General features: G+C 40.8%; 1 protein-coding gene across 1 annotated transcript; it reads right to left on the bottom strand.

Moving 5' to 3' along the window:
* Nucleotides 1-1345: 1345 nt before the first annotated feature.
* LOC308094455 (uncharacterized protein) lies at nt 1346-11793 on the bottom strand. Its single transcript, XM_080441116.1, has 6 exons — nt 11678-11793; nt 7548-7859; nt 6117-6404; nt 4606-4695; nt 3614-3666; nt 1346-2406 (listed from the first exon to the last, which is right to left on the bottom strand). Exons 1-6 carry the CDS (start codon nt 11721-11723, stop codon nt 2209-2211), a joined length of 987 nt encoding a protein of 328 aa, XP_080297242.1. The 5' UTR covers nt 11724-11793; the 3' UTR covers nt 1346-2208.
* Between the last annotated feature and the right edge of the window lie 2042 nt (nt 11794-13835).

Consider the following 13835-nt stretch of genomic DNA (forward strand, 5'->3'; position numbering starts at 1 on the left):
TGTAACATAGCTAATGGACTCCCTCCTTCCCAGTCCACAAACAGCCAAGCCAAACAGGTTTAAAATCTCAAGCATTAAGGATTTATTTAATAATTTAAGATAAGTCATAGCAAAGTACACATTACCTCAGGGTGGAATCATAAAAGCCTAACTCCAAAACAGAAGACAAACTAATAACACAAAAGAGGTCACCCAACCCCTACACACAAATCATTACCCATGAACATTATAACAACAGAATGCTGGTGTTTAGAGGCTGGCTAGGAGGAAGACAACAAAGCCACTGGGGACAGCCATTCTTATAGAGCACCGAAGTCTGACGTAATTTACACATCCTACCTGGTTCGCGGTTTTCCACCCCCATTCTGAATTCCCATAGACGTCTTCAATATCACGTCAAATAAGAATGTTATTACAATGTTATTCTCCATAGAGAAATTACATTACGAATCAGGGGATGAACGAGTGACGTCAGGACTTCTGTACTCTATAGTCCCAAGCCTAGTCACAGGAGCCAATCAATCACCAGCAGGCTCCACCTAGTAATAGGCCAGACACTCAGCTACCATTCACACCAGCTGGTACTCAATCAGTCACTCCTCACTCTCACCACTCATTCACACACGCGCGCGCACACACACACACACATACACATGCACATGCACATGCACATGCACATGCACATGCACATACACATACACATACACATACACATACACATACACACACACACACACACACACACACACACACACACACACACACACACACACACACACACACACACACACAGGGAAAATACATATGACCCTAGGGTCATAACACTGGTATCTAAAAACCATATGGCCAGGAAGAGACTGTCTGGGACAGTGTAGGCGGGGCATCAAGGCCACTGTGGCCTCAGGGCATAGACCTATACTTTTTTTGAAGGGCATATAGAGGTGACTCTCCACCAAACATACTACAGTACTTCAGACTACTTCATACTTTGCCAACAGACTGGTAGTCGGTTGGCAAAAGTAGAGAGAAAAGTTGGCATTTAGTTCAGCATAAGCAGTCGGCCGATGCGCACATTGTTGTGCTAATGTGTTTAGAACTGGTAGGCTGGACTGCCAGTGTTGCCAGGTCTGCTTATTATAAGCGACTTTCCCTGCAAAGTCGCTGGTAAATAGGGATGTACCCAGCGTTTTTTCTTCACTGACGTGCAGTGGTGTAACAAGGTACATTTACTCAAGTACTGTACTTAAAGGGATACTCCACTTTCAAATAAAATAAACATTTAAAAAATATATTAAAAATAAATGAAAAAAGTAATGGAAAAATCACGGCCCCCTCACGCATTAGAGTGTCCTACTAATGTGTGAGGGGGGCGTGATTTTGCCATAACTTCTTTCATTTTTTTTTTTTTTTTTTTTTTAATGTTTATTTTATTTGAAAGTGAAATATCCCTTTAAGTACACTTTTGAGGAAATGTTACTTTACTGGAGTATTTCCAATTATACTTTTCCTTCTCTATTCCACTACATCTCAGTGGCAAATATTGTACTTTTACACCACTACAATTATTTGAACATTTTAGTTACTAGTTACTTTGCAGATATAAATAATTACATTATAAAACATACATTAACCACTTTAGCCATATTTTATACCTAGGCTATTTGAAAATAGCCGATCTACAAGCTCACAACGTGTTGCATATCGACCCGTTGTGAGCTTGTAGATCTGCTATTTTCAAACATTTTGGTACTTTTACTTTTGGTAAAACTGTAAAAGTATCAGGCCAAACTGAGGGGGCATGGTGGCCATGGCTTTCACGTCTCTTTGAAATTCCTGCCCTGTTGCATACACAAACATGCACACTGCACAGAATGTAAATATACATACTGTAGCCTACACACATAGAGATACAAAGCCAAAGTGCAGTAACTACGAAAGGAAAAATAACTAATAAATGGGTTTAAAAGTGCTTCAACTGGTCAGCCAAACGAGTTATCGGAATATAAGTGATATTATACTAATTGTATATCTGTTCTTGAGGTAATTGTTTATCCCCCAAAATCACGAAGGCTAATTTGACCTTTGGGATACACAAATAAGTTGGTGTGTCCAAAAACGTAGTTTCTGCACTTTGTAAATAAATATACACACACTGCGCAGTGCACACATACTGTACATAGATGTACATGGATCTCTTGTCATATCTCGTCAATTAGTTGACTGTACTGGCTTTTTAACTTGAGAATACAGGGTCTCAGGGGTCGTGGCCGTGGTGTTTCTGGTCTCAGTGGTGGCCGTAGGAGCGGGGCCGGAGTGATGCTGGACCACACTGTAGATGGTCATATCTCCATGATCAGGGTGCTGAGCATTAGCACTGTCTGCATTAGTCATCGCTGGATCACTGGTCTGAAACCAGAGCAAAACACGGTTTTATTTTATTTTGTATCTACAGTATAATGTTTATGATAATTTATTTATTTATTTATTACAGCATCATAACTAACCTGTGTATTAAAGGGATATTTCACTTTCAAACATGTTTTGGGTCATTTTAACGTCTACTCTGGCTTTTGTGAGCACCCAGACAGTTTTTTAGTTGCTTGATTCAGTATTTACATATTAAATTACATTACAGTCATTTAGCAGACGCTTTTATCCAAAGCGACTTACAATAAGTGCATTCAACATATTGTAGGTAGGCAAGGAAACTACTAATCACCAGAAGTTTTAAGTGCATTCTCTTCTAAAACAAGCAACTAAGAGTATACCTACAGTGTACTGTAGGTATGCTACAGTATAGCGCTAAGGTAAAATATGCAATATACTGTATCACTACTTTCTTAAACAGATGAGACAAATAGGAAAATCAAATGAGCAAGGGCTAAAACAAATAAGTGTATTGAATAAACTAGATCCAATAAGACAAGAGCTCGTACAACTAATTGACAACAAGTAGGCAAGGCAAAGAGGAAGGGTAGTGTTTCCTGAAGAGGTGGGTTTTCAGCATGCGGCAAAAGTCATGACTCTACTGTCCTGACATCAGTGGGGAGTTCATTCCACCACTGTGGGTCCAGAAGATCGACCAGAAGGACCACTGAGCGACGAGACTTGACTTGACTTGACTTGATATTGTCCTTCGAATGCGTGAGGAGACCGTATTTTTTCAATTACTTTTTTCATTAATTTTTTTTATTTTTTGGGGAAAATAATTAATAAATAAAAGAATATAAAAGAAAAAAGTAATTGAAAAACATGGTCTCCTCAGGCATAGAAGGACAATATCAGTCACCAGAAACAAAAGCGGGTGTTTTCAATGAATCTAACATGGTTAAAATGGAGTTTGAGGTTACAATGGGTTGGTATAGGAAGGGGGAGTGTCTGATAAAACGGATATCAAATATCTAAATACTGAATAAAGCAACTAAAAACTGTCTGGGGTGTTAACAAAAGTCCAAGTAGACATTAAAAACAACCCAACCATGTTTGAAAGTGAAATATCCCTTTAACTTACTTTTCATAAATTTTCTGTACCATAAACTAATATTTTAAGCACTTACAAAAGTTTCCCAGTGCAACTTGCCAAGCTCAGAAAGTGGTAAAAATGTTGTCTTACCTTAACAGAAGCATATGTTGTATTTGCCACGTCATATTTGACACCTCCAATCCCTTAAAAAACAGTGATACAATCAATTCTTAATGTGTACCTGCTATCTTTAATTCACCCTCTTTAAGCCTTCATTCAGGGTTTTATCCACCTAACTGTTTTTAGTAGTTTTTTTTCCCTCCTGAAAATGCAGGTGCTCTCTTCCAAAGAAGCATAGCGAAAATACTCAGCGCTCCCATTGAAAACAATTCCAAACATACCCTGCACTCACAAAAAAAAACACCTTGGTGGACACAGCCCCTTAGTGTTTTCTTCTCTAAAGAAAGTGTCAGCTCTACACTTGTATCAGTAGAAAACATAATATGGATAAATTCCAGTGTCAGACATAGCACTGACACTCATCATTGAAGGTTTAGAGAGTGTTTAAGGGGACATGCCACCATGTTGGAGGAGTGTCAACTATTGTGATGTTATTACCTGTTTCACCATCAAGAGATGATTATTTTGTGTTCCCAATAATCACTGGTGAAAAAACTACAAACATTCTGTGACAAGTCTATGTTTGGCTCACAAGTCTCTAATGAAAACACCTTTCTCAACTATAAATAAGTCAATTGTTAAAACCCCAGATTCCTTTGCATGGAGACGTCCAGGTGGGAACTGTTGTCCCTTGTGGCAGGACGGACCTCTCCATGCAAAAGATTCCTGTGATGATTTGAATTAGATTTACACCGTAATTACAAGATTATGGAGAAAAGGGAAAGGTTCTAAACACTGGGATGTAATGTACCACTGGATTCCTGACAAAATATATAGAGCTGCATACATTACAATAATAGATATTACATATAGTTCCCAAATAGTCTCAGAAAAGGAGACATTTGTTTCAAGCCTGTTGAGTAAAGGCATACATTCACCAAGACCTTAACCCTCATATAGGATTTGTTAATGATATCCTTTAATATTATAATGGTAAAAGTACAGAACCCACTGGAACTTACATTTTCTGGCAGCAATGACACCAGCTCCACATAAGGCAGCTATGAGAGCTATGCACACCACAGATATGACGATGATGATAATATTAACACCTGTGAACAAAAGAAAGAAAAGTGTATAAATGTTGTATGCTAACTGTTGTATGCTAACTTCTTATTATATGTGCCCCATATAGGTGTGTGTGTGTGTGTGTGTGTGTGTGTGTGTGTGTGTGTGTGTGTGTGTGTGTGTGTGTGTGTGTGTGTGTGTGTGTGTGTGTGTGTGTGTGTGTGTGTGTGTGTGCGTGCGTGCGTGCGCGCGTGTGTTTGTGAGCGTGCGCGAGCGCGAGCGTGCATGCGTGCGCACATATTTCACGAATGTGATTTGAATGATAAAACTGTACATTTGCTAAGACAGTGGACTGGCTTACATAGGCACACTACACGGGACATCATATTCCACAGTAAACAGGAGGGTGGTCTTGGGAGTTCCTAACTTTGAATGGACATTCTGTATTTTGCTACAAGGCTTAGCCATCTAGTTTGACCTACAGAGGCACATGTTTTCACCCTGGATTCCTTGGATCATGGAACTCCATATAGGTTTCATCCATTTGTGCCAGAGATGTATTATATTCCATTCCGATTGGCTATGATTGACTTACAAAATGTGCAGGCCCTAGGTAGCAAATCTGGCCTGGCAGATATCTGTGCCCAGAAGAGCGCACTTGTCTAGTTTTCTAGTTAAAATATTATTACAGTACTTTATTTCAACCATAACCTTCACTTTAAATCTTTTGCTGTTGTTTATGTCTAATTTCTCCAGTGAATATACAATTATAAATTCAATTTCTGGAACTATTAATACTTACTTGTGAGAGCGCAAGGCTGTAAGGATGGCAATGTCAGGCGGTTCAAAGCACTTTGTTCGGATTGGGTGTAGCTTTAGACTCCCTATCTTACACCCAGTGCAATTTGGTGCAGTGAAAAAAATGCAGTACCACTAATTTGATGTACTGTATATAGGTGGGTTCGCAACGCACGCATACTCCTTACAATCAAAGTCCATCCAAATTCAACACATCACTCTCATTCAAAAATAGTTAATGATCTGGGCCAGATTATAGCCTATGGCATTGGTGGCACCAGCCAATTCGCTGTGCTGGGAGACACCAAAGATATACTTATTTTTTGTGCTCAGCTGCCTGCTCGCAGTGTGCACATGATGCTAATCGTTGTGATAGTTTGCAATAGCTACAGACAGACAGACAGACAGACAGACAGGCAGGCAGGCAGGCAGGCAGGCAGGCAGGCAGGCAGGCAGGCAGGCAGGCAGGCAGGCAGGCAGGCACGCACAGTGTGCGTCGCACACACGCACGCAGGCACGCACGCAGGCACGCACGCACGCACGCACGCACGCACACACACACACACACACACACACACACACACACACACACACACACTCACACGCAGTATGCTTCACCCTGCCTTCAGCCTGGCGGAGATAAGACATGACGTGAAACATGTTTTACCTTTCAGATCATTCAGAACACAAAAAACAGGTTTTGTGTCATTGCTCCAGCTGACCTGGCTGCTATGGTTACAGACGACTGACTTGTCAGAGATGTAGAGAGAGAGGAGACCAGTAGAGGTCATGACCTCTGAACTTTCTCCTCCCTCCTGAGAGCAGGTTTGGTTGTTGTCACATGTAAAAGTGTTTGTGACAGAAGATTCATCGCTGCTGCAGGTCACTGTCAGGTTACAGGAATCACCGCTGGAGGACACTTGGACCACTGTCACATTTACTGGGGACACTAAATCTGGAGAAAGATATGAAGGGTTTAATTTTAAAAGACAGTAAAGTAATGTTGATCAATGTTAATATTTGATGGGGGTTAACCCCAAGCGCCCACTCCTTAGCCACTGCCGCCCCAGCAAATAGCATAGCAATTGATTGACACGCCTACATCAGGAACTTCACTAACTGTTCACTAACTTCACTGTAACTTCACTACATAGTTGTTGGCCAAGTGTGCCTGTGCACCCTCAAACCAGACGCATAAGAGCCCTGACAGATAGAGAGCATCGCTGATGCCTCTTTATAAATGTCTGAAAACAAAAGGATGGAGATGGTTCAGATGCTAGGAAAACCTGGCTTTTCACTCAAAGCGGTCAGTGTAAAATAGCTTGGGGGAGGGGGGGGGGTCCGGCCCCCGGCCCCTTGGGTTTATGACAATGTGGCCCCCTGAACAATTTAATTGAATAGCCCTGGTGTAAAGCAATGCTCAGAATTTTCAATTGTCAATGTTCTGAGCACTCTGTATCCGAACGATCAGAGAGCCCCCAGGTGCACTCCAGCGTGTGCACTCCAGCGTGTAATGGGGTGGCACCTCGGGTGACCCCCTGGACACACCACTGACTAAATGTAATGTCAAAATGAGTAATACATTTTATATTGAATATATATATATTATGCGCTTATTTGTAATATGTACATATTTGTACATTACTTTCAACATGGTTCGCATCCTAAAATGTTGATATGGAATGTTTTTTGGGCCCAGAAACATCACTGCATCTGTGGTTTGTAGAAACCATATTGTTAACTGCTAACCATGTTAGCAGTATTAACGTTAGCAGTTTTGCTGACCCATTCCTTACATATTGAATATGAGCGATTTGTAACAGGGTGGTTCTGCTGCGAGTAGAAAGGGTCACCAAAATGAGTTGGGTTCATTCTCCAGGGAGCATGAAGGTGCACATTACATGGTAATCCTGCCATACAGATACTTTGTTTTGGACCAACTGGTGCAAAGATAAAAAACAGCAGTCATTGACCTTCTTGGCAGGGAAACATTAAGGAACATAGAACATTAAAACATGACAAATTAATCAACGTATTACATATGAAAGTAAAGAGAAGAGAAATGTGTCCATTTTGTAGATTACATTAAGAAACCTACCTTGAACTGTCACATTGTACTTTGCAATAGACACCTCTTCATCTTTAGACAAGACTGCTTGGTAAAGTCCAATGTCAGATTTTGTCAGATTCTTCAATAACAAAGAATAATCTTTCTGAGAAAATGTAACCCTTCCTCTGTAATTTAGAAAGGTGAATTCAGTTTTTCCGTTGAAAGTGTATTCTAGTATATCAGTTTCGTTGCATTTCCACGTAAGTCTGCGAGCGTCTTGTATCAGGTCAGGTGTCTGGATGAGGAGATGTACATCCTTTCCCATCAGAACATGCTCTTGCTTCACATCACTGGAGGCCACTGGAAATTAATTGTTAGGAAGTATTATAAACATTATACAGCAAATGTAATTGTAAACTGAAAGTGTAAAACAAATATAACTAGACGCGTCACAATTCAGGGCAATTGCAGAGTGTGGTTGCGCCGACGTGAGTCGCGGGTCGCTGCCGCCGGGACTCGAGGAATACGCTGGGAGGAATACCGTCAGAGACTGCGCCAATTACATTGTCATGCAACTCCTGAGATCACTTGCGTTTCATTTTGAGAGGATTGGTCCCCCCAACATATGTTTTTTGCATCAAAAGGTTACATTTTGAGCATTTGTGGCGCCCCCTATGGATCAAAGTGGAAATTGTTTTGGGGATTTGTTGAGTAAACCACCCTTGACATGTGATTAAAATTTGGGATTGACTGGACGTTTTGTTCGTGATTTGTGGGCTTTTTTGTAAAACGGGCCCCTCCCGCTAACTTTGGAAGCCATTTACGGACGAACGGTATGGACTATCAAAATTCTGTTTCGGTCCAGAGTATCGCATGGGTCCAGAGATCATGTGAACCGATTTTTGTGAAATTTGGGCAAAATATGTGGGAGGAGGAGCTAAAAGTGTGTTTTGAAGAAAATTCAAAATGGCGGAAAATCTATCCTGACGCAAATGGGCGTGGCCTATATGGGGAGATTACGACCTACGGTTCAAAAGTTATAGGCCAAAACGTAAAGGGGGCTGTTATAGCGCCACCATGAGGCTGACTGGTGTAATTATTTTATTAATAATTTGGCAATAAAGTATAAACCCCCCCCCCTCCAAGTTTTTAAACTCTAGCCTTTACGGTTTTTGAGAAAAAAATACTTGAATTTGAGTTTTTCATTATCCCATTAAAGTGGATGGGGAAATTTAATGCACTAATAAATCAATATCAAAAAATGAATCCAGGGAAAAATACATTTTGATTTTACGACCTACGGTTCAAGAGTTATAGGCCAAAACGTGAAGGGAGCTGTTATAGCGCCACCATGAGGCCGACTGGTGTATAATTTTGTTTAATAATTTCGCACTAAATCATGAACCTCCCCAGCAAGTCTTGTAACTCTAGCCCTTACGGTTTCTGAGAAAAAAATACTTGAATGGGCATTTTTTCATTTTCCCATTAAAGTGGATGGGGAAATTTAATGCACTAATAAAATCAATATAAAAAAATCTATCCAGACGCAAACGGGCGTCTGGATTTTGATTTTACGACCTACAGTTCAAGAGTTATAGGCCAAAACGTAGAGTGGGATGTTATAGCGCCACCATGAGGCTGAATGGTGTGATATTTTTTTTAATAATTTCGAACTAAATTATGAACCTCCCCTCCAAATGTGGTAGCTCTAGCTCTTACGATTTCTGAGAAAAAAATACTTGAATTTGAGTTTTTTCACTTTTCCATTAAAGTGGATGGGGACATTTAATGCACTAATAAATCAATATCAATTAAACTATTTAACCAATCTCTTAACAAAATACAAGTGCACGATTCCCGGTCAAGCCGGTCATTTTGACATATGACATTGGGGGATAAAAACTGTGGGAGGAGTAGCAGCCCGAAGTATTGTTTATCTAGAATAAAGAAGAAGAATAAAGTCAGAGAGAGTACTATAGTCTGGTTGCCCATTCGGGCAACCACACTAAATATTCTGGAGGCATACTGGTTTAGACCATGCCTATGAAATTACATACTGTAGTGTGTGGATTATCATTACCATGATAAATGTTCTTTATTACAGGTGGTTTCTATGCTTCTTTCTTCACTTTATAAACGATTTTGAGGGATGATAGAAACCATAGTGCAATCACTTTTTGCTGCAGGAGCTGATTCGCAGCTCCTGGTACATAAAATGGTCAGTTAATCACAGGAAGGCCCAGGTGGTCACCCCTTGATATATTAATTAATTCTTATGTATATTTAAGATAGTCTTTGCACCTTGTATTGGGGGGTGTGACGGTGTTGTGGTCGAATAATATAATCTCAGTTTTTGGTTGAGTGTCAGAAAGTTGTTGCCATGCGTGTGCAGATAATCTGTAGTAGCCTATCACAGGAGCAGAGTCACACCACCAAACTGAATGCAATAATAGTATTGCAATAAATGGTTAATTCTGAGCTGAAGTGTCAAACTGAAGTGAGATTGTGAGATACGGAACAGGAAAGAGTGTGGTTTCCATTTGAGTTGGTTTGCAAATGATTGCATAGACTCTCTTTTGACTCTCTTCTCACACTAAATAATGTGACTGCTACACATGGTGTTCCTTATTAATTAAAAAAAAATCATTGTCAAATTAAACCTTTCTGGTGAAACCAGTTTTGTATTTTTTATTCCATTCGAATTCCATGGATTTAATCTAAGATAAATAAAAGCAGTAAACATTACAGAAGTGGGCAGCCTTTTTCCCCCTCAGAGGGCCATATGACTTTGATAAAGTGAGAGAAAGGCCACACATTGGACAACTGAATTTAAACACAAAGTGCAGAATTATGTTTAAAGTGCATGAATTTGAAATGACAAATTGCTTTACAACAAACTATTTGCCTGGCCAGAAGGCCTGGGTTTTTCTGTTACAAATGTTGACTATCTTACACCTGCATGTGTCACTCTGGTGTACTCTGAGGTTACAATGAAAATATTACTTCCAAGGTCTCCTGTGCAAGTGCAGATTTTTTTTTTTTACCATTGAGCTACAGTAATGGAGCCTGCCTGCTTGCTCAGGGGATAAATTGAATCTTGACATTCAGGTCAAAATTCCTGTCAAACTAGAAACAGGATTGTGTCAAATGTCTTGTCTCACCTAGACACAGGATCTAAATGTCTCAATATGAAGAGCAGGGAGACAAAGGTAACATTTTTATTAACATATTCTACCAAGCAGATTGGACTAAATTACATTTTATTCATTAAAAAAAGTTACATAGTGGCGCTTTGACTACCATTAATTGGAATTAAGTTAAATTAATTTGCTTTGATATCAGGGCAGGAATTTCAGTGAGTCCACGAAGGCCATGGCCGTCGTTGCCCCTCAGTTTGGCCTGGCAAAAAAATGGCATGCCCTGACACCACAGTGGCCTTAATGCCCCAGCTGACTGTACCACTTTCTCCTCTGTCTCTTTCTTGTCAATATGTAGACACCAGTGTCTCTTTCTTGTCATGTAGACACCAGTTTTCTTGTCATGTAGACACCAGTGTCTCTTTCTTGTCATGTAGACACCAGTGTCTTTTGTTGAGATTCTGTAACTCCTCTGAGTCCCCATCTTTAAACCAATCCAGTTACTTTGATTGGTGCAGGACTGAGTATGGATCAGATTGTAAATACCATAATGTATTTATTTCACTGCAGATAGTCTACATATTAAATTTAAAATCATCCTTAACCTTTAAATTCAATTAATTATTTCAATGGACTAAAATCTAGTTTAATTTGATGGCCTTCCTGCCCTGGCATTTGGCCTTTGTGCCCTCAAAAAATGGACAACACCAAAGGCCAAGTGGCTTTTCCCCTAAAATGATGAAATTCCAGGCCTGTTTGATATACATTAACATAATGCTTCCTTTTATCCTTTATACTTCTTTGAGGGGACACAGTAATTTCCTTGATTATCCCAAAGTGTACTGTATGTGAATTTCCATGTGAATAAAGCTTTTACATTAGTTTATGTGATTGTTTAAATTCACACTACCCTGAATTATCATCAATAACGTTATAAACCTATGATCTGATCATATCAAGGAAAAAATCTATTCTACTATAGTTTGTCTACCTCTTTGCTAACTATAATGCGTATAATGAGTGAATTTTAGAAGGCTTTACCTTGATTTAAAGTTAGTAGAATACACGCACACAAAAGGAACCTCATGGTGCGTAGTTCAGGAAATGCTGTTGAATGAGAGCACTTCCTATTTGAGGCATCGTTTATGAAAAAGCTGCACACCTCCTACTGTAAATGATTATGCACATCTGTCAGGGACCGAGTTGGTCGGAAGGAGAGACACAGGGAAAACTTTGTGGGTTTTAAAATATTGTTCTCTTTTTTATTTCTTTTTATTTCTTTTTCTTTTTTCTTTGGTTGCAAATAATGATTTAACAAAACAAAAGGTGCTCAACACAAAAAGGAAATTAAACTAAACAGACAAACAACACAACTGAACTGAAAACTGAACTAACCAGAATGACACAGGAGGTGGACATATATAGGGATGGGTCAGACCACTGTTAACACAAAAGGGGGAAAAGACAAAGACTACCATAGAAACACACACTCAAAACTCCTGCCCCACCCCATGGTACAGAGGGACTGTGGTGCAGTCCAATTTCTCCAGATTAGCTGTTAGATCTGGAGCAGCTGATCCCCATTGCTTTGGCCAGCCCATCATGTCCATATATGTCCGTCAGCCACCTCCCACAGCACTGGTAACTCAAAGAAAACTCAGTCAAATCAAATGCAAATAAAGTCACAGAAAAACAACTAAACCATAAACTGTTATTCCAATTGGTTGTGTGTGGTTACATATATTAGATGGCATTTGTGTATAATGTACAACTGAAAATAAACCAACTAAATAAATAAACCAAAAGGAATCACCATACAATATCGGCTCAATGTGTGGCTGCTGTGTCAGCCATCACACACTCCCCCCCTTCAGAGCTCTCGCTGAAACAGCGAGAGAGGTAATCTGACGTGACGTTGAGTTTGCCGGGGATGTGTTGCACAGTAAATCGGAAAGGTTGCATGGCCAGGTACCACCTTGTGATGCGGCCATTGGTGTCTTTCATCCGCTGCATCCACTGGAGGGCTTTATGGTCAGTCTGGATAGTGAATTCCCTCCCCAGGAGGTAATACTTGAACGAGTCGAGGGCCCACTTGATGGCCAGGGCTTCTTTTTCCACTGTAGAATACCGCACCTCTCTTGGCTCCAGCTTTCGGCTGATGAACGCCAGGGGATGTTGGTCCTCCGGTGGGCCCTGCAGAAGGACAGCTCCGAGCCCCCTCTCCGAGGCATCAGTTTGTAAAATGAACGCTTTTTCAAAGTCTGGACTGTATAGGACGGGGTTCTTACCCAGAGCCTGCTGAATGTCTTGAAAGGCTACCAATGTCTCCTTCGTCCACCGGAGCCGTGTTTTCCCGGTCATGTTTGTGAGGACAGCAGCTCTATCGGACATATTGGGTATGAAACGGTGATAGAAGCCCGCCATGCCAAGGAAGGACCTTAGCTGCCTCTTGGTATTAGGTGGGGGACAGGAATTGATAGCGTGGACCTTGTGGACCTGTGGTTTGATGACCCCATTCCCAATTACAAACCCCAGATACTCGGTCTCAGCTTTGGCGAACACACACTTTGCAGGGTTAATGGTCAGGCCCGCAGATTGGATTCGCCCCAGAACCTCCCCCAGATGTTGGAGATGCTCCTCCCAAGTGGCACAGAAAATCACAATGTCATCAAGATATGCACATCCATAGTCATAACATCCTCTCAATACCTGATCCATCAATCTTTGAAAGGTTGCCGGGGCCCCATGCAACCCAAATGGCAGGACTGTGAACTGGAAAAGCCCCCATGGAGTGCGAAAGGCTGTCAGCTCCCTAGACCGCTTGGAAAGAGGCACTTGCCAGTAGCCCTTGCATAAGTCAATGGTGGTCAGGTACTTTGCTTTGCCCAGTCGCTCAATCAGGTCATCAATATGTGGTGTTGGGTAAGAATCAAATTTTGACACAGAGTTCAGGTATCTAAAATCAATACAAAATCGTATGGTGCCATCTTTCTTTGGGACTAAAACAACTGGGTTACACCACTCACTTTTGGATTCCTCAATGGTGCCCAGGGACAGCATCAGGTCCACCTCTTTTTTCAAGGAGCCCTGGAGGCGTTCTGGAATCCTGTAACTCATACGTTTTACGTCAGCCTCTTTTTTTAAGACAATATCATGTTCAACAATATTTGTGCGTCCTGGATATTCTTGAAATATTTGA

The sequence above is a fragment of the Gymnoscopelus braueri genome, assembly GCF_963280865.1.
Source record: "Gymnoscopelus braueri genome assembly, chromosome: 10".
NCBI classification, from domain to species: domain Eukaryota; kingdom Metazoa; phylum Chordata; class Actinopteri; order Myctophiformes; family Myctophidae; genus Gymnoscopelus; species Gymnoscopelus braueri.

Coding starts and splice junctions, on each gene's coding strand:
- LOC308094455 (XM_080441116.1), bottom strand. CDS start 11,723: ATGAGGTTCCTTTTGTGTGCGTGTATTCTACTAACTTTAAATCAAG. Junction 6,405..7,547: donor GTACAATGTGACAGTTCAAG/GTAGGTTTCTTA, acceptor ATCTTTCTCCAG/ATTTAGTGTCCCCAGTAAAT. Junction 3,667..4,605: donor TGTCATTGCTGCCAGAAAAT/GTAAGTTCCAGT, acceptor CTGTTTTTTAAG/GGATTGGAGGTGTCAAATAT.